The sequence below is a fragment of the Daphnia pulicaria genome, chromosome 9 (genome assembly GCF_021234035.1).
Source record: "Daphnia pulicaria isolate SC F1-1A chromosome 9, SC_F0-13Bv2, whole genome shotgun sequence".
NCBI lineage: Eukaryota > Metazoa > Arthropoda > Branchiopoda > Diplostraca > Daphniidae > Daphnia > Daphnia pulicaria.
Genome location: NC_060921.1, coordinates 3,485,031 through 3,507,123, shown reverse-complemented (window position 1 = coordinate 3,507,123; position 22,093 = coordinate 3,485,031). Strand labels below are relative to the sequence as shown.

The 22,093-nt window shown below is 39.0% G+C and overlaps 8 protein-coding genes across 9 annotated transcripts in view; 3 read left to right on the top strand and 5 right to left on the bottom strand.

The window, feature by feature from the left end:
• The window catches only part of LOC124313083 (dipeptidase 1-like), a 1,013,891-nt gene that overhangs the window by 834,141 nt on the left and 157,657 nt on the right, over positions 1–22,093 (top strand). The window lies entirely within an intron of this gene.
• On the bottom strand, positions 2,596–5,190 carry LOC124312917. The gene is made up of 3 exons (XM_046777485.1): positions 5,068–5,190; positions 4,860–4,943; positions 2,596–4,779 (listed from the first exon to the last, which is right to left on the bottom strand). Exons 1-3 carry the CDS (start codon positions 5,150–5,152, stop codon positions 2,819–2,821), a joined length of 2,130 nt encoding a protein of 709 aa, XP_046633441.1. The 5' UTR covers positions 5,153–5,190; the 3' UTR covers positions 2,596–2,818.
• Positions 5,608–7,958, bottom strand: LOC124312986. The gene is made up of 4 exons (XM_046777620.1): positions 7,821–7,958; positions 7,512–7,607; positions 7,308–7,448; positions 5,608–7,150 (listed from the first exon to the last, which is right to left on the bottom strand). The coding sequence occupies exons 1-4, from the start codon at positions 7,900–7,902 to the stop codon at positions 5,748–5,750; spliced, it is 1,722 nt and encodes a 573-aa protein (XP_046633576.1). The 5' UTR covers positions 7,903–7,958; the 3' UTR covers positions 5,608–5,747.
• LOC124312920 lies at positions 9,806–12,348 on the bottom strand. Its single transcript, XM_046777488.1, has 3 exons — positions 12,229–12,348; positions 12,062–12,142; positions 9,806–11,835 (listed from the first exon to the last, which is right to left on the bottom strand). The coding sequence occupies exons 1-3, from the start codon at positions 12,323–12,325 to the stop codon at positions 9,893–9,895; spliced, it is 2,121 nt and encodes a 706-aa protein (XP_046633444.1). The 5' UTR covers positions 12,326–12,348; the 3' UTR covers positions 9,806–9,892.
• On the top strand, positions 12,941–15,535 carry LOC124312923. Its single transcript, XM_046777490.1, has 3 exons — positions 12,941–13,142; positions 13,248–13,340; positions 13,533–15,535. Exons 1-3 carry the CDS (start codon positions 13,037–13,039, stop codon positions 15,449–15,451), a joined length of 2,118 nt encoding a protein of 705 aa, XP_046633446.1. The 5' UTR covers positions 12,941–13,036; the 3' UTR covers positions 15,452–15,535.
• LOC124313792 lies at positions 16,111–17,314 on the bottom strand. Its single transcript, XM_046778601.1, has 3 exons — positions 17,210–17,314; positions 16,629–17,129; positions 16,111–16,568 (listed from the first exon to the last, which is right to left on the bottom strand). The coding sequence occupies exons 1-3, from the start codon at positions 17,259–17,261 to the stop codon at positions 16,111–16,113; spliced, it is 1,011 nt and encodes a 336-aa protein (XP_046634557.1). The 5' UTR covers positions 17,262–17,314.
• LOC124313263 lies at positions 17,892–19,231 on the bottom strand. The gene is made up of 3 exons (XM_046778092.1): positions 19,092–19,231; positions 18,547–18,954; positions 17,892–18,459 (listed from the first exon to the last, which is right to left on the bottom strand). Exons 1-3 carry the CDS (start codon positions 19,171–19,173, stop codon positions 18,077–18,079), a joined length of 873 nt encoding a protein of 290 aa, XP_046634048.1. The 5' UTR covers positions 19,174–19,231; the 3' UTR covers positions 17,892–18,076.
• On the top strand, positions 19,586–21,841 carry LOC124312952. 2 transcript variants are annotated; one of them, XM_046777560.1, is made up of 4 exons: positions 19,586–19,738; positions 19,807–19,914; positions 19,984–20,280; positions 20,345–21,841. In XM_046777560.1, the coding sequence occupies exons 1-4, from the start codon at positions 19,660–19,662 to the stop codon at positions 21,745–21,747; spliced, it is 1,887 nt and encodes a 628-aa protein (XP_046633516.1). In that variant the 5' UTR covers positions 19,586–19,659; the 3' UTR covers positions 21,748–21,841. The 2 variants fall into 2 exon arrangements, with proteins under 2 accessions (XP_046633516.1, XP_046633517.1); XM_046777561.1 differs by having other exon boundaries at positions 20,348–21,840.

Below are 22,093 nucleotides of genomic sequence, written 5' to 3'. Positions count from 1 at the left end.
CTTTAATGCCTCATCATAGCGGGAGACAATGAAAAATGGCGGCAATCTCCGTCAATTTGGACCTCTGTGGAGAAAAGGAAAACTTTGTTTCGCAAGATGTTTCGCTCTTTAGTATGCCCTCCGGCATTTGGTCCCGCGAAACGGTCCCAAAATTTTGGTCCGTTTCGCACAGCTTTTCCGCATTTTAGGCGTTTCGCGTTTCGCGTTTCGCTTTCGCAGTTTAGGGACGCCCACAACTCACATCCATCTCATTGGGGCGTCCCTAAACTGCGAAAGCGAAACGCGAAACGCGAAACGCCTAAAATGCGGAAAAGCTGTGCGAAACGGACCAAAAATTTGGGACCGTTTCGCGGGACCAAATGCCGGAGGGCATACTAAAGAGCGAAACATCTTGCGAAACAAATAATTTTCCTTTTCCCCACAGAGGTCCAAATTGACGGAGATTGCCGCCATTTATCATTGTCTCACGCTATGATGAGGCATTAAAGGAGGAAGGAGGTAGGGGGGCAATCAAATTCGATTTCTTCGGCCACTACCCCTGTTATGTTTTAATGCGCATTTTACGATTAAACTAATGAATGACATAGAGCAGCGCGGTATGGTGATATTTGTAAATAATAATATATTAGATAATGGCACAGGGATTACTATACATTACATTAAATTATTTAAATCAACTAGTAGGCTACGTGAACACAAAGAAAAATCGGCCATTACAGCATGAGTGCCTTAAATCAAGCTAAAAATCAAAGCTCATCCCACGAACCCATGTTCCAAATGAAGCTAAAATTTAATCAGCTAAAATTAAGGAAAGCTTAATCAGCTTTCCTTAAAATTAAGAATGTTAATCTGATTGATACATGAAAACGAGAAGTTCCATTAATTTTTTATATCAAAAAATTTAATAAAAACACCTATTGCATCGTATTGCATTCAAGGTAAAATTCCGTATTCATGGTCAACACACAAATAGACCGGCCATAATAAGGTGCGCGAAACTCGTAGTCGCTTCGAAAAATTGAAACTCTAACAATTTGTTTGTTGATGGCGTCCATTGTCGTCTGCTACCAAGACGTTTACAGTTTACACTGCGACGTTTCGCACACACCGATTTCGCAGTTTAGTACGGACCCAAAGACTAAAATGCGAAACAGGGTCCCAACTTTTTGGTCCGTTTCGCACAGCTGTTTCGCATTTTAGGCGTTTCGCGTTTCGCGTTTCGCTTTCGCAGTTTAGGGACGCCCATCTCATTGACATTCTTTATGAGACACCTAGTACTCTAGTAGAGGAATTTTGTACTTCTTTATCGAATCATGCATCGTTCGTCTGCGCGGGAATCGTTTTTCGCTGTAACGCTGTTGCTTGGTGGAGTTGACGTAACAAGTTACCGAGTAGGCCTACTGGAGTTGACTCACTTGACTGTATCATGGACTGTCTTCTGTCTGGTACGGTTGAAGAACAGAAACTTTAGATTACTTTGTATGGAATATTTGTTATTTAACCTGTACCTTTGTAAAGAAGAGAAGAACCATATTATGTCATTTTGTTTTCTAAGTTTGGGGCACAGAACGACGGAACCAAATTCTATACCATGACAGAACTATGTGCATCAAAAAATAACAAATTTTGAGAAAATAGATATTTTTTGTGTTGGTTCTTTTTGAGGAAACTGACCGAAGCTATTAATTGAACCTGTCCAACTCTCAAATGGGATGCTGCATATTTCAGTTTTATTCAATTTTGAAAGGTCACACTATTTTACTGTATTTACAGTCATAACATTTTTTAAATTTTTTTATATCTTTTTCATTGCCTTATTGTGAAGCTAAAGCTATCCTTCTTGTAGGTCTGAACATCATCTATCTTTGATTTACCTATCTTCCAACTGAAAGACGATCAACAGGCAACAGCACTAACAGTTAGGCCACAGTGTAAGTATTCAATGTAAGAGAAGTTGTGCACAGCACAATCATTAATAGTCCAGTTTACAAAATATAAATTTTGCTACACAACTTGAAATCTTTTCTTAATCCCTTCCATAGACTGTGTTCTACAACCAACACGATGACCAGCAGCACTTTGAGACTAGGCCTTTTTCGAAGTCAGAAACTACTTTGACGCAGGTACCAACAATCATGTTGGTAATAACCTAAGTTGAAATCAGGAACAATGGCTCAATAATATTCCAAATCATCAAGGTGTTCATGTCAGTATTTGAGGTAAACCAGGAAGAAGATAAACCAGCCATCACATTAAAAATGTCCTTAATACTTATTAAGTTTTGTTTAAATCATAAACCAGATGGAGAATCAATGCTTCCACAACTACAGTAAAGAAAAAAGGAAATAAAAGATGGCTAAATTTCATCGGCTGAATATTCAAACTCATCCCACATTCAAGTCATCGTGATTCTGATGATTTTGCCAATAAAAGTGAAGTGGGAGCAGGAACAGCGGCCCTATCTTTGAAAGTTGATCTGTTGATATTTTAATTCTGATATTTAGCTTGATCAATTTGTTTGATCAACAGAAGCCGCCGAAGGGATTGGAACTTGTTCGCCCGTTTAGTGACGCCCAATATTTTTTGGGTCGTTTGCATCGCATCGGACTACAATATCACCGCGATTAACCGAAACTACGACGCCATTATGTTACTGGAGGGTACAACAGATACAGGGAACGTGTCCCAAAAAAAAAAGAAATGCCATGAGGGAAAAATCTAACAGGCGTCGGAAAACTGTAGATGATGGGTTTATTATACTTTCTAGTTTGATGTGGTACATGAAAAAAAAAAAAAAAAAACTAACAAGGAATCAGTTTTATTGGTTTACAGGATCACCTCTGTTGGTAATGCTAAATTCACGATCCACCGATTCCGCGCAGTCCATCATCCATTGATACTCGTCCATGATTTGATTGCGGCGCTCCAGCAGCTTATTTTTTAAAGTAACTTCTCCATCCTTGATGTACTGTATGATGCCATCGTAAGCAGTCTGGGCGCTTTCCTTCAGTAATCTCTGCTCTTCAAGAACCTTAGATAGCCCGACATTATTGACGTTGATGTTCATCATGTTATCCAGATTGGCAACACGATCCATTATAAAGTTTTGCGATACATTGACATACATTTCAGATACTCCGTGGATGAGGAACGCGGCTTGATTAGATTTTTCAACAGCTTCCAGTAAATTTCCAAACATTTCGTCGTCATCCAAATTTGACACATCTTTACTCATTACTCTGACCACCTCAACGAGAGCTTCGATTTCTTCGGTGGCTTTGCTTATAAAGCGCGACATTTTCTCATAAAATTCAATTAACTTCAGCCAGTCTCGCTGCAATAGTCGCAACACTTCCAGTCCGTCATTTAGCGCTTCAATCGCTTCTTTGTGGCTGATTTTGGTTAGGTCCAGCTGTTTTATTCTTCCGATGATCTCCTCGTTTTTCTTCCGCTGTAATTCCATTTGCCTGTGATTGACATTCATAATGTCGGTGGTGGTATTGATCATGCTCTGCAACATTTGAAGTTGATGCTTGAAAGAAAACTCCCACATATCCACCAAACTTTCGCCGCGGGAATTTGTTGAATTGACCACACTTTTCTCTTGTACTTTAGCAGAGACCCGAACGTGATGGATTATGCGGATCAAATCGTCCATCTCTTCAGCTCCCGGGCGCGTGCTATTCTTCTGCAATAATTCAAACTTGGCGCTTTGCAACATATTGACCAATCTTCCTCCTTTGTCCATCAGCTCCACGACAGAATCACATCGAACCATGGTAATAAAAATCTGTTGCAATTTACTTACATCTTCCAAACCATTAAAGGGTCGAGTTGCTCTCGAGTTCTGCCATGACTCGTACTTTAATCTGTATTGACCGACCGTAACCAGAACATCTGATAGATGTTGGGTGTTTTGATCTGCGCACCTGTCGTTCTTTACTTGCCGATCATAGAACGTGTAATGCCAATTATTTTTACCGTAAAATACGTTTTTGTGGCGCTGGTGACGCCCTTCGGTTTGCGAGAGCCGATCCTTGTTCAGATTGATAACGAAATTTTCACTGCCGTAAATGGTCCGGATGAAAATATTTTTCTGACGAGTTCCGAAACTGTTCAGCATATTGCTCAGCATCTTATCTTTGTCGTCCAGCATTTTGATTTCGCTCTGTAAAATGTTTCGGGAAAATTGCGACAGGTTCGTTTCAGTCTGGACTTGTTGTAATTCGTCCGTTTTGTAGTTTTTAGTTTCAGAGATTGCATTAACGGTTTCTCGAATAAGTTCGATTACTCTGCCGAATTCAATCGCCACTTCTAGCGATAACTGTTTGCTCTGGTCCGCCGTCTCCTGTATTTGCCGCAACGACAGTGGTAATAAGTTGAGCATGTAGAATTCATCTCGAGTCATCAGGTATCTGGTGGCATCCTTGATGTGAGTCGGAGTATTTGAGCTGTACATTCGGATCTTGTCCATATTGGTGTGAGCTTTGAGGAAGGCCAAATAGCCTTGGTGACTAATTTGAAGTAAAGTCGTTCTGAAACTCGTCGGGTACTTGATGTGCTTGAAGCCGCCAGTGGGTACGTTGATATTGATGGGGAAATCCAGTCTCTGGGTGGACATGATGATCAGGTGTCCCAATGTACTGATGGCCACCGGTGCCGGAGCCAGAAGTTCCCCCCAATTGTGGTAACTCTCCATCAATCTTCTCATATCAGTATTTAGGGAAGTTTCATCAAAGGAGAATTTTTCTGCATTTTTAAATTTCTCTTCACATGTTACTGCAAACAAAATAATAAAAAAGAAATCAAGAATTTGAATTTATTATTCTTTTTTTAGGAATTTAGGTTTCGTCACTCACGTTCATTAGATGGAGGTGACGGAGTAGTGGTGGAATTCGCTAACAATAGCGCCTTGGCTAGATCTCGCTCCCGTTTCAAATCCACTAGGTAAATACAAATGTTTTTAAATTTTTGAAACCAAGTTTATAGGCTTGCGGATAAAATCAATAACAAGTAAAATAATTTTAACCGTGATACTCTTGATTAACATGCTAAACATTTTCTTACATAGTGACGGCGATGCGATTGAGGAGCTAATAACTATTGAGGCCAAAACAAGGACAAAAACGTTGCGCCGACATGCTGCAGCCATGTTAACTGATGTCACGCTCGTTTGCCATGAAATTTTATAAGTTTATAGCCTCTACGAAAATTGTATAAAGAAAGAACGACCAGATTAAATTGCTGATTCTTGTGTTATTCCAAATAAGTAAAGGCTACAAAGTTCGTCCCTGCTGTGATAACCTTTGAACCATTCATCTCTTCATCCAAAGTTGGTCAAAATACCCATCAGATGTGACACTGGGACGCGTCACTGATAAACATGGAAAAACCCATACTGCCGTCCAATCGTCACACTCGTCACACTTCGCCTTCGGTTGCATTTGGCAAGTATATAGACTAAATAACGGAGAATTCAAACTAGCCAACAGTAAAATAATATTAGGCTTATGTATTTTTTAAGGAACGTTAAACTGTTTGAGAATTACGCTGTACTTGGTGGTGAGTTAACTCATTTTTACACAGACCCATATTTACACATACTTCTTCGTATCTACAGAAATTGTATTGTGTTTCCAAATCATGTTACAGCAAAGCAGACTAATATATTTTGTGCATTTGCCGACAAACAGGGTTCGTGGCAATAAAGCATAATGCACATTAAGCAAAAGTACAAGGTAGCTACTCTATCTGATTATAATCTTGATTTTTTGCGTGATTTGAGAGTCAGCTTCGTGTAGCTGTGAATTACTTTGAATGAAACTTTGTAATCCTCGAGAAGCCAGTTCACATTTTCTTAGAAGACGGCGTTCAAGTTCCTGTGGATGGCCTCTCTTGGTCATCATTTGTTCCGCTTCTGCGACCACCTCCACGATGTGTCGCGCGTAACCCTCCAGGTAAGACTGGACGATTGTCTTGAGCAACGACAGATTTTCCTGGGTGTCTTTCAACTGCTCTGCAAGTTTATCTGCAAGAGTGTTGTTCCAGCGGCTGGGGTTTTCAATAGTTTCAACGACTGTAGCGTGGCTCTTGGCGGAACCTTCTTGAATGTCTTTACAGATACCAGCAAAGGTGGTCCAACTCCTTTCCAGCATCGTGAAATTTCCCACCAATCCCGTAAATAATGTTGTACTTTTTTCCAGCAACTGGATGTCGTCAGCAATTTGGCCCTTATCAGCAAATAGTTTTTTCATTGTGATTAAGAGTTTATTGTCTTTCTCTCTTCGATCTCGCGCTAATTTCTCTTTTTCAGCGAGTCGTTTCATTGCTGATTCGAACAACTTTTGAGGTTCTTCTTTGGCTTTATCTGCTTCGCGAATTTTGGAAGATTGCGGCCGATAAGGGCAAATATATAAGTCTAGTCCTTCCTCCTGGTTGAATGTCCAATAGCACCGAGATTCGTCGTTTGCTTTTGATCTTAAATTTTTCAAGTCTTCAATGGCAATTTCTACGTCCATTTTGTGCAAACGTACTTCTCGTTTCAATTGTTCAATTTCTTTTTCGATAACAAAGGTTTCATTCTCGATTATACTTTTATCTGTTTGTGCCGACTGTAATTTAGCCAATACGGCCTCCCTCTGCTGTACTTTTTCTGTCTTGGATGAATCGACAGTTTCGATTATCTCGTCCGCTAGTCGCACTAATCCTGAAAGTTGGCTGACCACCTGATTAGAGAGATTAATAGTCTGATCGCTGGTATCTTTTAAGCTCTTCAAAGGTAAAACCAAAAAATTGGCGTTTCGACTGGAAATTTTGAATTTATTTAAGTAATTGAAAGCCTCTTCAAGTTTTTCAGGTGCATTCAGAAGAGAAGTAGCGATCGTTTCTGAATTAGTGCTGGCTTGCGAGAGAGCATTGTTCAGTTTTTGACTGATCTGCTGCATCGTAGTGCGAAAACTTTTGTTGTACTGGATAGAAACTGATTGACTTCTTTGGGAACTGCCACGAAAAGCCGTATCAATTTGCGACATCGATAAAGCCATTAGTTGCGCAAGCAGATGTACACTTTTCGGTGTAGGGACAAGCAAGTCTTCCGTGTGCCAGGCTACGTGTTCTCGTGCTTCGAGAGGGGCTTCCGAACCCGCTGTTTCTATAGGAAATAAGTCCACAAGGTAACTTTAACTTTAATTTACATACTATAAATGGAACACTATTGCCTACGATGGCCTTAATATTATTGATTATCTTCTATCTATTCTTCAATGCGAAACTTTTTAGCAATAGGACAATTAAATGTAGTAAGTTACCTGTATCAGATAGGCCTATTGGGCTCGGAGTCGATAAAGTCGTATTGGTTAACGTAGAGTTTGTGCTATCGCTAGTGTTTGCCAAAATCGGAAGAGCAGTGATTGATGAAGTTTCTGTAACTATATCAGCTGTGGAATTTGCTAATAATTCCATCACATATTAGTTTTACTACCTATAATAAATGTATTGAATGCTGTGCTTACCATTTGCCACAGGATAAGATGGTGGGGATGCTGTTTGGTTTGTTTCAGGTGTTTTCAACTCTTTTCGTTCTTTATTTTTTGAAGATAACGAAGTTCCTGACATATTTATAATAAAATAAAAAAAAAAAACAATTAGAATCACAGTGATTTTTTGAAATTCGTCCGAATACGTCATTGGAAGTATTCAGAAGAGTTCATTATTATTATTAATATTCGTTTTGCTTGGGTATCGAAAATTACATTTAAAAATTATCATTTAGTTTAATTTGCTTTTTCTGCCTTAAGTCGAAGAATTTAAAAAATATATACCCAAAGATGAGCTGATGACAAATGCTAAAATAAAGAGTAGAATGACAACATGCTGGAATCCTCGTTGGTTAAGAGAAGCCATAGTGGACTCAGATGAGCGATATAGCTCACTATCAAATATCGATGGTTGGTGCGTCTTTTAAAGGACTAGAACGCCATTGCCCGCCCTTTTTAGCTCCGAGCTGGGAAAATTTAAAGATATTGTCACGTCACTTACTATATGCAAACGAAGTTCTAAACATGTTGCAGGTTTCTGATTTCTGAAGTCCACTGATCGAGGTCATGATCTTATGATTTTCTTTTAGCGAATCACGTAGTTTTTTGTCGGGGGCTTTAATGTCAATAATAACAAATGATAAAACCGAATAAAATGCCAACAACTTTCAATTTGAAACCTAAACCCTTAAAAAAAAAATGAAAATGATTATTTCCTTAGTCCTGAGACTGAGACTGAAACTGATCTTATTTTGACTGCCTTTACAAGCCGTGAAACTTAATCTATATAGCTGGGGTCCGGTTGGGTTTTTTCCAGTTAATGTTTCGCCTGTAAAATTAGCAAGCTTCGCAAGCAGTTTTTTCCAATTAATGTTTCGCCTGTAAAATAAGCAAGCTTCGCAAGCAAAATTTAATGAAATTTTGTATTTTAATATTTAATCGCATTTTATTTCTATCGATTCTTAAGCAAAAAAGCAAGAAGATTATGTTTCGTCTGCTTGTTGTTCTTCAAACACTGCTTTTTGTTTTCAGTTTCGAAAAAGAAAAGACATAAGAGTCGAAATATAAAGTTATAAAGAAAACTATACGATCACTTTTTTGGAAACGTACGTAACTATAAGAAAAATAGGACAACAAAAATAAATAGAAATAATTACAAATATGTGATGGTCGTGAGCATGGTCGTGAGTAGCGGCTCTCCATGCTCGTCTCCACTTAATGCAGTTTGGCACGTGAATAACACAAAGAAATAGAAAGATTAAACCTGTTCAAAATTTTTAAAATCTTAATTCCTGACTATAGCATTTATTGTGTAATCCCCCTGTCAATGCATGTCTGGTTGCGCTATGTAACCTATCTTAAACATGGTTTAAACAAATCCCAACATCTAAACTATGTATCTCCTTTGTGCAGATTTGAGGCCTGAGCCAGCCATCATAATAAGATATGTCAGTTTTGCTTGTGCTGGTGTTGTAACATCGCCAAAAATTTCAGTTCATTGCTTGGGTATAATGTTTTTCATTACATTCCTGTAATATGCTTGGTATTTTAATGATGCATGACTTGCATAAACCCTGTGTATTACATGGAAACCAAATTCTCCTGTTTATTGAAAACTAGGGTTTACCCACATTTTCAACTTTTCCTTACTTGTTGTAGGTATCTGTTAATGTTTTTCTTTAACGCATTTTTTATTTTTTTATTTAGATAAACAGCATCCCGTTTGAACTTGGAAAAACTACCGATGTTGTTTGAGTATCTCTTCTTTCCCTTTCTTTAAATCCTCTTTCCTCGTGTACAGTGTACACCCATGCGAGTGTGGGGGTATTCACGAGTCTGAGGCCCTTTCTGAGGCCCTTTTTCCTATCCCGCCTGGTGGATTCAACTTTTCAGCGGATGGAGCACTTGCCTGGCCGTATTTACCAGGGTTAAAGGTAAGAATTTTAAATGTATCTCTTTTCTTCCTTTTTTATTATTTGCTATTTGTTGACGTTGGTTATAAATCGTGACGCAGAGGGATTATTCCTAAGCTAGGCAGATTGGTACTGTTTTCTCTGTCATTTTTGTTTAATCAGTTAAGGGGGAGGGGGTTATTAAATAACTCATTTGTAGAACGACTGCAGATCAGGTCCGGTTGTGTACCTCACATTTTTGTCTGTGGGTAAACAATCAAATTCAAAAATATTTTAACTTTAATCACTTTAAAAGCAAAATGCAACTCTTGAGACATTTTAATGACGCCGGTACCTCCTCGTTTGAAAGCATTTTGGTTATAGTGATAATATTGTATTTGTATGGTTCTCTAAAAAATTTGATATTTCTACACTTTTGGTTATACAGACAAACAAATATTACTACTATTCATTTTTAAACTCCCTATCCTCGGGACTGATGCAGTCAATCATCCATTGGTACTCGTTCATGATTTCGTTGTGTCGACCAACAAGCTTCTCTCGGAGTGAAGTTTCGTCCGCTTTTATGTATTGAATAATTCCCTGGGAGGCCTCCTCACCACTTACTATCAGCTTCTGTTGTTCTTTCATAATTTCTTCCACTCCAACTTTACTAGCGTCGATGTTCATCATGCTATCTAAACTAGCAATTCTATCCATGATATACTTATCTGATACGTTGACGTACATGTCGGACACTCCGTAGACAAGGAATGAAGCTTCGTTTGCCTTTTGGACCTTGTCCAAGAGATTTCCGAATATTTCGTCATCTTCCAAAGTGTTTGTGTCTTTTGCAATAACTCTTACAATCTCGATAAGAGCTATGCTTTGCTCCGTAGCTTTGGTTATAAAAATGGACATTTTGGAGTAGAAATCAATTAATTTTGTCCAAACGGTTTTCAAATTACCCAACTCTTCCATTCCTTCTTGCAGGGCTTGTATCGCTTCCTTGTAACTAATTTTGGTGATGTCTAGTGACTTGAGTTTATCCAGAACTTGCTGGGTCTTTTGACGCCTTAGTTCCATTTGTTTATGGTTGACCTTCATAATATCTGCAGTGACATTAATCATGCTTTGTAGCATATCAAATTGTTGATGGTAGACTTTGCTCCAGCCTTCCATTAAAGTGATTCGGCTAAACCCATCTGTTGTCGATTTGTCTTCCTTCTTGGTTTTGGGAGTCGATCCAGATCGTAAGTTTTTAATTGTCAGGATAAGACCGTCCATCTCTTCTGCTCCCGGGCGTGCGCTGGTCTTCTGTAACATTTCAAACTTGACGTTTTGTAATCTTTTCATTAAAGCACTAAGATTAGTCACGATAACGTTAACAGTGCTGCATTGAATCAGGTTATTCAAGCTCATTTCTAGTTTGCCTACGTCTTCTGCACCACTGAAAGGAAAAATTGTGTCCGAATTTTGCCATGACTCGTATTTTAATCTATACTGACCCATGACAATAATTAGGTCCAATAGTTGCTGATTATTCTGTTCTATACATTTGTCGGTTTCCACGCGTTCATCGGTGTAACTGTAAAGCCAATTATTTTTACTGAAAAATATTTCACGGTGCTTTAGATGTCGTCCTTCGGTTTGCGACAGCCATTCCTTGCTCAGGTTGATGACAAAATTTTCATTGCCGTAAATAGTCCTGACGAAAATGTTTTTCTGGCGATACCCAAAACTGTTCAGCATCCCGCTCAACATTTGATTCTTTTCTTCTAAAAGTTTTGATTCATTTTCGGAAAAGTTGCGTGATATTTCAGAGAGTTGGATGTCGAGCTCAACTCCTTTCAACTTGACCTCCTTATCGCTCTTGGTGTCTGACACGGCTAGAATGGTCTCTTGAATCAACTCCACAACGAGTTTAAATTCCTTTACCACTTCTTGGGAAAGCTCTTTACTCTGGTCGGCCGCTTCTTTAATGCGTCCCAGCGATATAGGCAGTAAGTTGACGATGTAAAGCTCTTGTTTGGACATCAGGTAGCGGGTGGCGTCCTTGATGTGGCTGGGCACGTTTGAATTGTACATTCGGATCTTGTCCATGTTGGTGTGGGCTTTGAGGAAGGCCAGGTAACCACTATGGCTGATTTGAAGTAAAGTAGTCCGGAAACTCTTCGGATACTTGATGTGCTTGAAACCGCCGGTTGGTAAATTGACATCGATGGGAAAATCCATTCTCTGAGTGGACATGATGATGAGCTTCCCCAACACGCTTATAGCTACTGGAGCCGGAGCCAACAGAGCCCCCCAATCGTAATAAGTGTTCATCAGTTTCCTAATGTCGCCGTGCAATGCTGTCTCGTTGAAAGTGAATTTTTCTGCGTTTTTAAACTTCTCCTCGCATGTTACTGAAAGAGGAAATACAAATTATTATTTGATTTGCCTTATTTTGACAGCGAAACAAAATTTAAAATTGAACCACGATCAATATTATACACTCACTACATTTGATTATCTTATCAGATTATGCACACAAAACTACCACATAACCATGGATAAAAAAAGATACAAATGTATAGTAATAATTTCGCGAAATTAAACCTGCATTATAGTTATTATTAATTTATGACTCACATTCATTAGAAGGAGCTGGTGTAGTGGTAGTAGTTGAAAACAGCCTGTTCTTTGCTTTCTCTCGTTGTTTCTTCAAATTTTCTTTAAAAAAAATTTAAAAAAAAAACAATTGCAAATTAGGAATGGGAGGTTACATTCAGCTGGTCAGATTGCGTATAAATTCTTACGTAGCGATGGTGCAGGGGATGCCAAAGCGAGGCTGATAACGGCTGCTAAAAGTAGAAGGAATTGGGCCCCACCGTTGCGACGATTTGGTGCAACCATTTTGACGGCTCATAAAACTCGTAAAACTCAAGGAAGTGTATACGTATTTAAAGCAACTCAAGTCCATCATACAGCTACTGACACGCCTACTTCTAACATATAACTGGAGGAAATTGAAATTGTGGAGCATCCATCCAATAGATGTGTAAAATGAAACCCGCAAAAAATAAACAAGGTTGACTTTTGCACTTTTGACACTACACAAGAATCGCTGATTTAGTTAGCCATGTAACTGGGACTTAAAATAAAAAAAAAAGTATAAAGTTTATCGACATGGATTATGTTGACGTTTTGCGACAAATTTAATGTCGTGTCAGAAAGAGCACTCGGAAAACCCCAAAAAATGTATACTGGTTTATCTCCAGAAGCAAGGATCGATTTTCTGTGTTTTTGTTTAGTTAGATGTGAAGAAATCTTTGCTGGTCATTTCTTTACAGTGATTTTTTTTTTTTAAATTATTTGTTTAGTTTAGAAAACATTTTTAATCATTGCATTTAATTATGTATGAAAATTCTTTTAAATTTTATTATACGTATTTTTTTTTGTCCGTTTGTCAGCAGCGGTTTGTCTTGGTTTTATTCTACGCACACTGCGTTACAAAGTCTCTCTCAACGTCTCAAGCTTGTGCAAGCTTGGTCTAGCTCTGACGAGTGGGTCAGATAATACTGGACACAAAAATAAATTTTCTTTCCCATATTAACACACTGTTTAATGGCTGCGCAATATCCTAATACGGTCAGACTGGGAATTTATGTCCAGTTGCTTGTTTGTTTAACTTTTTTTGGTTGGACAACAGCAGTGCCATCATTTGGGCTATGTAAGATTTGTTAAACTCGGGTTGTTCTAAAATGTCTAAAATTCTGTTCTTTCAAAAGTTCTATAACTTCACAAAATTTTTTTGTATGCTGTAATTATTTTTCAGATGAACTAAAAAGACTCCGCGATGGGCAGACACCGGCTTGGAATCTAACTGCGGATTTAGAAAATAGCCCAGTGATGACACCGTCAATAAACCGTAAGTGTTTATCAATTCAAAAAATATAGACAAGTAGCTAGGCTATAAGCTTGTTGGCTATTTCGGTTTTATGTATATACGTTTATAGAAGTTACCTTAAAAATGCCCTAGAACAAGTAGACAACACTTTTGTGACACAAGTGTGATACGGAGAAGTCTAAAATTGAATTACTTTTTTGCCTGTTATTAAAGTTTCGTGTGAAGAACGATACCATTCTTCGGAGAAGTTCGCTTTTGACGAGACCAATCTTTACGACGAAATAAGAACACTAATGAAAACGTACTACAATTGGGGTGAACTTCTAGCTCCCGCTCCCATTGCCATCAGTGTTCTAGGCCAACTCATCCTCATGTCTAACAAGAGATTGGATTTTCCCATCGATGAAAATTTACCAACCGGCGGTTTCAAGCACATCAAGTACCCCAAGAGTTTCCGGACTACTTTGCTTCAAATCAGCCATAGTGGTTACCTGGCCTTCCTCAAAGCTCACACCAACATGGACAAGATCCGAATGTACAATTCAAACGTGCCCAGCCACATCAAGGACGCCACCCGCTACCTGATGTCCAAACAAGAGCTTTACATCGTCAACTTACTGCCTATATCGCTGGGACGCATTAAAGAAGCGGCCGACCAGAGTAAAGAGCTTTCCCAAGAAGTGGTTGCCGAATTCACCACTGTAATGAATCTGATTGAGGAGACTATCAATGCAGTGGCCGATACCAAAGATAAAAAGAAGATCAAGTTGAAGAGGGTTGAAACTGATCTGAAGATGACCGAGATAGTCAAACAATATTCAGATGACGAAGCGGATTTGCTGAAACAGAAAGAAAAACAATTGGCGAAAATGTTGGGCAACTTTGAGAGACGTCAGCAAGACATTTACGTCGAAACGTCTAACGGGGACGAATGTCTTAATCTCAACCTGAGCAGGGAGCGAAAAAAAGGAGGTCACGAAAAACACCCGGACATCTTTTTTCGTGCCGGCAACTGGAAGTACACTTTTCAAGAAAACAGCATCAACAGAGATCCTTGTTATGAAGAGAACAGCCATCAGCTGCTTGACTTGCTCATTCAAATGGCCCAATTTAGAGATGTGTACGAGACTTGGCAAGGATCTTCTGACTACCAGCAATTTAATTTTACCGGAAATGTTGAGTCGCTAAACAACACATACAACAGCTTCCAGCCTTGTACGAGTGTAAAAGTCATTCTCGCCAAATTAGCGGAATTAATCAAGAAATTGAAAAACACCAAGTTTGACGCCAAGCGGAAACTGGAAATGATGTGTCCGGGGACAGAAGAAATGGACGATTTGGCTTTTCTCGTGAACCACCTGCGTGCGGAAAAAATCAAAGAAGTTGCCGTGGAAAAATCGACCATGATGGAAAACGTTAAGTTGGCTGACACTTGGACCAAGGTGTACGAGAACCAATTTGAAATGCTGGAGGAATTGATTCAAACAACCAAACGTATGCTGAGCCTCAACGCGCAGAGGACGGACATTCGACGACAAAAGACGATGCAAATATTAAGCTCTATTAAGAGTCTGAATTTAAACAGAGTCACATATCAAGAGGCTATCCAAGCTCTGAAAGAAGCCCTAATCGAGCTGGGACAGTTGAAAGAAGATTGGAGTAAACTGATTCGATTCTTTTCTAATATCGCCAAATTCATCGACGACGCCGCCAAAGAGAGTTTCGCGTTTATTGATGCCGTCCATTCGTTAAGTGAGGATATTTCCGGCTTGGATGTTACCGTCTTAGTTGAAGAACTGCTGGGTCACATTGGAAAAGCCAACGAAGCGGCCTTCCTCGTCCACGAGATCGCCAACATGTACGTGACCGTTTCGGAAAAATACATCTTAGATAGCATTTCTACGTTGGACACCATGATCAGCATTGACGTCAACAAGGTTGGACTAGTTGGAATCAAGAGGCAGCAAAACAAACTGTCGGAAGACGGTCGAATAGCTTATGAAGGGATCCTGCAAATGATTAAGGACGACGAGGATTCGATTGAAAAGAAAATACTAAAGCGGCATGATGAAATCACGAGAGAATTTGGATGGATAACCAACTGCAAATCTCCCGAAGACAACGAACTTTAAGAAAGCGTTTTTCGTTATTGATTTTAATTCAGGACATAAATTGTATGAATACCGCTTACAATACAAGACATTTTTAAATGATAAGACTAAGCGTATTTTGTTCATCAATTAATAGTAAGTGAAATCGGCACAATTTTAGTACAGATTTTCCATATGTGTTGGAAATGCTGCTGACGCCCGCCAACGGAAAAACCCAAAAGTGTAAAAGATCCGTTGTGCTATCAACAAAGAGATATGGAATGGCGCATTGCCTGAAAGAAAGGTTAAAAGTCTTGTATTTAACTATTTGTATACTGATAACTACTTTTGCCATTTTTTCTTCCTCTCGAAACTGCTGATCGTACTATATAGATTACACCCGGGGCAAATAAATACGCAGCAAGTGAAACTGTCAAACTTTCAGACCAACCCAAAATTTCGAAATACCCTTGCTCATATTTCGATGTGTTCAATTCACAGAAATGATATGATCGGATGGAATCGTTCATGTTAGGTTATCAGGAAGTCAGGAACTCAACGAACAAGTCCAAATTTCATAGTAGCTATGAAAAGCGAACTCTTTTTTTATCTGCAACAACGCCATTTCATTTGCGTCGTTAACATAAAATTTAAATAGTAAACAACAAATAAACACATTTTTTAAAAGCGTCACATCAATCTCAATTCATGTATTTCCGTATTTTTTCAACGATATTCTTTTCGGCCAAGAGAGACATGGTCTCATCGTTAGATTCCAAGAACAAGACAAGTTGGTCGATTGATTTCAGAAGCGGCTCAAAGAGGACCAATAATTTTTGCTGGGAATAAATCACTTCCACCTTTCCCTGACAAACAGTTAGATAGGTGGTAATGTTTCGAATTTTATCACCAAATCCTCTCATGGCCGGGTCTTGGCTTTTCAATTTATCGAGGACAAATCGAACCGAGGTGAGACTGGCTTCCGTCGTCACGATTGACTGCTCCGTGACCCGTTGGCGGAGAGAAATATCACGTAAATTGCTTTCGAATTTGACTAACGTTTGACGACGCTCGTTGGCGTTACTTTGATGAGCATCACGGTCTCTTTCAGCTTTTTGTCGTTCTCTTTCGTTGATGGCGAGACCAGGAGATGCCAACCCTGTGTAACAAACATAATCCATTACTACTATTGCATGTTTGCAAATCTAGAAATTATTACCAAATGTAAAAATGGTTGCAAATATCCATCCAACTCTCTTTTTCTTCCGTCTAGAGGCTTCGTCTCGGGCCCGTTGGGCTCTCTCTTCAGATTGTCTGAGCTTCGTTTCAATATCCGAAACTTGTTCACGGAGGACTTTCATTTGCTTCTTTCTCTCGGATAACTCGATTTTCAAACTTTCCAGTGCAGCTTTCTCCTTAACGATTCGTTTCTCTTTGTCGGCAATATCCTCCGCCAGAGCCAAGACTTTTGCCTCGTATCGTTTCAAATGTTTTTGTGTCAAAAGCTCCGAGTCACTCATAGAGTCGAACGTCCATCGAATAGCTCTCTGTATCGGTGCGTAGACGATTGGTTTTTCCGTGGTGTGGCCATCATTGTCATCGTAATTCATTACCATATCGAACAAATTTTCGAGATGCGACAGTCCTTCAGTAAACGGCTGTTGGATATCGATGACCATCTTTTGTAAAGGATTGGCACACGGAAGAGCCTGTAATGTCCCTGTTATGAAAAGAGGGTCAACCCAGAAAATGGTATGAAGACGCCGTCCATCAACTAGCAAAAGTACTAAAGTAATTTACCTATCAAAGAATAAAGAGTTATTAACCCTATGAAAATATTCAATGAAGACATTGTGAGCTTGCGAAGCACGTTTCTCTTGACTTTTCCTTTTTTGAAGCACTGATTTTTTATAGCTCAAGTAGGGCAATCCTGTTTGTTTTCTATAGATATTTTTGTTTCTGTTGTAAATGGAAAAACCCAGAGGTTATCAGTATGCCCGGCAACGACGAACTGGTGACATCCATCTTTCTTCTAGTTTCGTCTGCTAAAATGGATAACACAGTCATTTCGTTCAGGTTCAGTGACAGTCCGTTAAATTTTCCCAGTCATCCTTTTCTATACAGTGTATCATGTTTCTCGACTGCAGAGCAAAGTTTTTGATAACGATGTGGTTAAACATATCAGATTTTATAGTATTTTCATCATTTTGCTGCGTAGTTTTTACAACGACTACTCTGTCTGCTCTCTATGATAACATTTTACAAAAATTAACGACCACCCCGATGTGTGCAATTAAAACAAACCGTGTAGGACGATGAACCAATAAATCTAATTAAAACAGAAAAGCTGTTGTATGAAAGCAAACTATATTTTCTGCCTAATGAACCATTTTTCGTTAAAGCAGTTTAAGGTTATAGTAGTGGGTATTTCAAATAAAATTCAGCTTTGTACATTCATCAGTCAGAATTTCCACCTTCCATATACTGTTGCAGCTATTTGCAAGTTTATTGTCAAGTCCACTTTGCAGTTAAATTCACACATTTTCATTTAGTTTAAATTGTATTCAACTTTTGTGCAGAAATTAGTCGGTTGTCATCACTAGCCTATGTATTAGTTAAAAGCGTAACTTTACTGCTGAGTTAAAAACTGGTTAATTTTTAAAGTATTTAAAAGTATTTATCTCTAATTTTATCCACGATTTGTTTGTTCGCCAGTGACGTCATCAGATCTTCACGACTTTGGAGAAATTTTATCAAATCATCAATGGATAGAAGCAAGGGTTCAAACTCATACCGCCACTGCTGTGTGTTGGACATAACGTTCACTTTTCCATGAAGCACAGTCAAAAACGTAGTGATGGATCTGATTTTGGAGCCCAAGCTCCCAATTAATGAACTTTCATCTCGCAACCTGTTGAGTTCCGAACGAGAAGAAATCAGATTTGATTTCAAGCTTGATATGGATGCCGCCATCGAATTGTGACGATCAACAATCTCTTTCACGGTTGCTTTTATTGCTAGAATTTTAGCTAGAATCTCTTTGTTAATGCCTGTAAGGGTCAATATATATTATAGATTATTTTAAGTTCCAATCGAATTAAATGTGCATAAGTCTTATATTCGTAAACTGATTTTACCTTTCCTGAATGAAAAAATGTTTTTCACGACTAGTTTGGCGGATTCGACTTGCTTTTTGCCTTCTTCTCGTTTCAACTGGGTAAGCTCATTCTCTTGCTGATTTATGTTTATTTCAAGGACAGATATGTTGTGAGTTAGAGAAAGAAACTTCTCATCATAGAGTCTCTGATGCTTGGCTGTGATCTTCTCGGTTTCAGAAAAAGAATCGTGGGTCTGGCGAATAGCTAACTGTATCTCCTCTTTATTACTAGGGGCTTCCATTTCAAATTCTGTTCCAGTCAGAGTTAGATGGAACAAGTCAAACAAATTTTCGAGATGCTGCAATCCTTCACCGAAAGATGGGCGAATCTCTAGAACCATTTCTTGCAATGGGTTTGGAGGAGCTACTGCAACACACTCTAATAAACCTGAAGAAAGAAAAACAAAGGCAATTCCAATTCACGTAAGTTTAAAAAAATATAAATGTGCGTATTCCCGTGGGTGAATAATCGCTGATTGAATTTGAATGAATAGCAAAATTTGTGTGTGTAAAGGAAACACTTGCCTACTAACACGACGAAGATTCCGACTTTTGCCGCAAGACTCTGCATTTTAGATGTGACTGTTCTAGGCGCTATCGCGGACATGTGTTTAATGCGGTTCCACAGGGCCGGCCGATTTCCCCCGGCTTTAAGATGTGCTGGCAGAAACGGAATATCGTGCGTTTCGCTGTGCATGGGAAAGGAAAAACCCAGTCTGATAAATAAATGCTGCCGATCGACGTCTATTGGCCATCAACTACAACAAACAAGACGGTCGTATTACAATGATTCATCAGAGAAACGAGGAGCATTCAATGTTAATTACATTTTCGTTAAATCTTACGCTATAGATTTCCCTTAACTGGAAAGAATCCAAAATCCATGGACCTCTTCGTAACCAGAAACCGTCGACTGATTTTTATCTAACTTTGAAATATGACACGAAAACGTTGCAAAATTAAAATTTCCCAGACGATTATAGAAGTGGGAGGGAACTGGGTGAATCCGGACTGCCCTTTATCGTATTAAAAGGAGGCAGAAAACTAAGAGATTTTCATAGTGGGATCGCTCGCTCATCAGAGTAATAGCATTATGGCATCATTTAATCGACAAAGATGTCGTGTTGCAATTTTATTTCTTCTTCTATCTTCCGCCATCGGATCTCCTTCTGGTAATTTTTTTATGACTAAATCATTTTACTGGATAAACTGTCTAATTCAAATTTTTATTTACTATAAGGGGATCTTAAAACGTTGAGGTCTCAATATTTAGCTCGAAGGGTAGAATCAGGTACCGAAGCAAATATAACATCAACTACAACTCTAGCTAATCCAGTGGAAATAACAAGTGAGTTCATCGTAATAACTGCACCCGTTAGATACGTACATGGTGAATTTAATTATTTTTTTTCTTTAGCAACTGAAACTGCATATCAGACCGATACTTCAACTTTGGCCTACCCTACTACTACTATCCAACCTTCGCCTGATAATCCAATGCCAGAGATGCCACAAGAATCGCAGAAATCTCGAAATGGAGAACAGCAAAAACAGTTGAATAATATTTATCGTTCTGGGAACAAGACAAATTTGCCGTACCAACAAGACGTGTCCCACACACATAGACCGGGAAGCAAGGGAAACGCTCCAAGAGAATCGCCGCCACACGGGCCTAATTGGGCAACATCCACTCCAACCCCAGTGACTGCTGAAGGTAGCAACATACTCAGCGTGATTGCAAGAAACAGACATAAATTCTAATCATACTTTTTTAAAAGCAGACGCAGAACAATCTATCGGGTCTGAAGGGAACGAAATCTTTCGTGCTGAAGACTTGCTTACGCCACTTCCTCGCATCGCGTATTTTCTTACGCGATTGATGAGTATGTCCATGCAAAATCTTGACTCAGCTTTCCGGGGAACTGTAAGAAATCCGTCTCCAGTTGTTCAGTATACCCACAGCTTCCGCACCACTCTGTTGCAGATTAGTCAAAAGCTTAACAACGCTTTCTTAGTCTCCCTTACCAATGCAGACCAGATTAAAATGCACAGTCTCTTTGTGCCTAGCAAAGTAAAAGAAGTCGCCGGTTATATGGAGAAATTTGAAAATTCCAGCCGAATAATCGAATTTATATATTTACCGTTGAAGAACTTGAAAGAGACCAGCGACCAAACTTTAAATCTCTCCAGTCAAATAGCCAGCGAGTTTGGAGAATTGGTTTATTTAGTCGATGAGCTTACTAAATTTCACACTTCGTCCAAGTCAGATAAAGAGCAACAGTTGAAGACCACCTCCGCTGAGATACAGTCGAGATACGTCAGGAAGAAGAAAATCGAGGAGGAAATTGTTTTCATTAGACATGAGATCGAGAACTGGAGAAGGAAAAAACAAAGGGATGAGGCAGAATTTAATAATACTATGGATGCCTTAAAAGATTTGCATTCTGAAAAAACTAATTGCGATTGGGCATATAACTGGAGAACTGTGAGATGGGACATTTGGTACTGTTCCGAACCTGATCCTTACCGAATTCAGCAGGCCAATCAGTCAACAGGAATAGCTAAATCAAAACTAGAAAACACGATGAAATTCCTTCATGCCAAAGAAGAAGAAGCCCGGAAAAAAAGAGAAGAAGAAAATCAGTTACTGATCACAGCCGAAAGCTTGAGACACGAAATGCATCAACTTAATGAAGACTTGCAACTGCTTGGGAACACTAGCGACCCGCTTAATCGGCTGAGGAAAAATAATTTAAAAAAACTGGACGTCAGTTGGAACAAATTTGTCGCCATTTTTAGAGACATTCAATCTGGTGCCAAGAAGAACCTCGAAATTGTTGAAGAAGCAAATCGTACGTCTACCCATTGGAGCCACCAACATTCCGAAAAAATCTCGCTCAACTTGAATAAGACAAAGGAAGACTTGCTTTTGGTTAAAACCGTTATCGAGATCTACCTGGAGGGATCCAGGGAAAATATTGGAGAATTGTTTGCAGAAGTGGAGCAGATGATGACGAAAAGAGAGAACCCAGGAGAACTAGAGCGTAGTCTTCAAGACAAATGTAAGAAGGTAATTGAAGAAATTAAAACATTAGCAGAAAGGAATAAGGGACCAATAAAAACCCAAACCCCGAAACAATTTCCAAAAGGTAAAGATAGTCGCCCTGAGAAATATGTTTAAATATTGTGTCATATGTTTTCCATGATTGATTGTTATTAAAATAGTTACGTGTAGCTTCATTAATAGAACTATAGGCAATACATTGGATCTATAAAATTTACAAACAGTTCTTTTCTCTCTTAAGAAGGGAAAGTAATGAATAAAATTATATGTTTGAAGAAGAGAGATTTGAACTTTGCATTTTATCAGCGCTGGAATAGACCTTATTCCAATCAAAAGGTATGGGTCAAGCCGACCCCTTTGCGTCGCGTTGCAGTGGGAAGGGGTGCCGTGAACAGAAGATTTTTATTTGGCTCGCCCCGCAGTACATGAATTTAGGCTTGTCGGGTTAATCGTGCCCCGAAGA

What these genes read in the sequence shown, in the direction of transcription:
- LOC124312923 (XM_046777490.1), top strand. Translation starts at nt 13,037, where the DNA reads ATGGCTGCGCAATATCCTAATACGGTCAGACTGGGAATTTATGTCCAG. An exon ending in AGTGCCATCATTTGGGCTAT is followed by an intron (nt 13,143 to 13,247) that starts GTAAGATTTGTT and finishes ATTATTTTTCAG; the next exon opens with ATGAACTAAAAAGACTCCGC. An exon ending in GATGACACCGTCAATAAACC is followed by an intron (nt 13,341 to 13,532) that starts GTAAGTGTTTAT and finishes CTGTTATTAAAG; the next exon opens with TTTCGTGTGAAGAACGATAC.
- LOC124313792 (XM_046778601.1), bottom strand. Translation starts at nt 17,261, where the DNA reads ATGTCTTCATTGAATATTTTCATAGGGTTAATAACTCTTTATTCTTTG. An exon ending in AACTCTTTATTCTTTGATAG is followed by an intron (nt 17,130 to 17,209) that starts GTAAATTACTTT and finishes TTTTCATAACAG; the next exon opens with GGACATTACAGGCTCTTCCG. An exon ending in TGCAACCATTTTTACATTTG is followed by an intron (nt 16,569 to 16,628) that starts GTAATAATTTCT and finishes TTTGTTACACAG; the next exon opens with GGTTGGCATCTCCTGGTCTC.
- LOC124312917 (XM_046777485.1), bottom strand. Translation starts at nt 5,152, where the DNA reads ATGGCTGCAGCATGTCGGCGCAACGTTTTTGTCCTTGTTTTGGCCTCA. An exon ending in AATCGCATCGCCGTCACTAT is followed by an intron (nt 4,944 to 5,067) that starts GTAAGAAAATGT and finishes GTATTTACCTAG; the next exon opens with TGGATTTGAAACGGGAGCGA. An exon ending in GTCACCTCCATCTAATGAAC is followed by an intron (nt 4,780 to 4,859) that starts GTGAGTGACGAA and finishes TTTTGTTTGCAG; the next exon opens with TAACATGTGAAGAGAAATTT.
- LOC124312920 (XM_046777488.1), bottom strand. Translation starts at nt 12,325, where the DNA reads ATGGTTGCACCAAATCGTCGCAACGGTGGGGCCCAATTCCTTCTACTT. An exon ending in ATCCCCTGCACCATCGCTAC is followed by an intron (nt 12,143 to 12,228) that starts GTAAGAATTTAT and finishes TTTTTTTTAAAG; the next exon opens with AAAATTTGAAGAAACAACGA. An exon ending in ACCAGCTCCTTCTAATGAAT is followed by an intron (nt 11,836 to 12,061) that starts GTGAGTCATAAA and finishes TTCCTCTTTCAG; the next exon opens with TAACATGCGAGGAGAAGTTT.
- LOC124312952 (XM_046777560.1), top strand. Translation starts at nt 19,660, where the DNA reads ATGGCATCATTTAATCGACAAAGATGTCGTGTTGCAATTTTATTTCTT. An exon ending in CGCCATCGGATCTCCTTCTG is followed by an intron (nt 19,739 to 19,806) that starts GTAATTTTTTTA and finishes ATTTACTATAAG; the next exon opens with GGGATCTTAAAACGTTGAGG. An exon ending in TAATCCAGTGGAAATAACAA is followed by an intron (nt 19,915 to 19,983) that starts GTGAGTTCATCG and finishes TTTTTTCTTTAG; the next exon opens with CAACTGAAACTGCATATCAG.
- LOC124312986 (XM_046777620.1), bottom strand. Translation starts at nt 7,902, where the DNA reads ATGGCTTCTCTTAACCAACGAGGATTCCAGCATGTTGTCATTCTACTC. An exon ending in ATCTTATCCTGTGGCAAATG is followed by an intron (nt 7,449 to 7,511) that starts GTAAGCACAGCA and finishes TGGAATTATTAG; the next exon opens with CAAATTCCACAGCTGATATA. An exon ending in AATAGGCCTATCTGATACAG is followed by an intron (nt 7,151 to 7,307) that starts GTAACTTACTAC and finishes TATTTCCTATAG; the next exon opens with AAACAGCGGGTTCGGAAGCC.
- LOC124313263 (XM_046778092.1), bottom strand. Translation starts at nt 19,173, where the DNA reads ATGTCCGCGATAGCGCCTAGAACAGTCACATCTAAAATGCAGAGTCTT. An exon ending in AATCTTCGTCGTGTTAGTAG is followed by an intron (nt 18,955 to 19,091) that starts GCAAGTGTTTCC and finishes TTCTTTCTTCAG; the next exon opens with GTTTATTAGAGTGTGTTGCA. An exon ending in CATTTTTTCATTCAGGAAAG is followed by an intron (nt 18,460 to 18,546) that starts GTAAAATCAGTT and finishes TGACCCTTACAG; the next exon opens with GCATTAACAAAGAGATTCTA.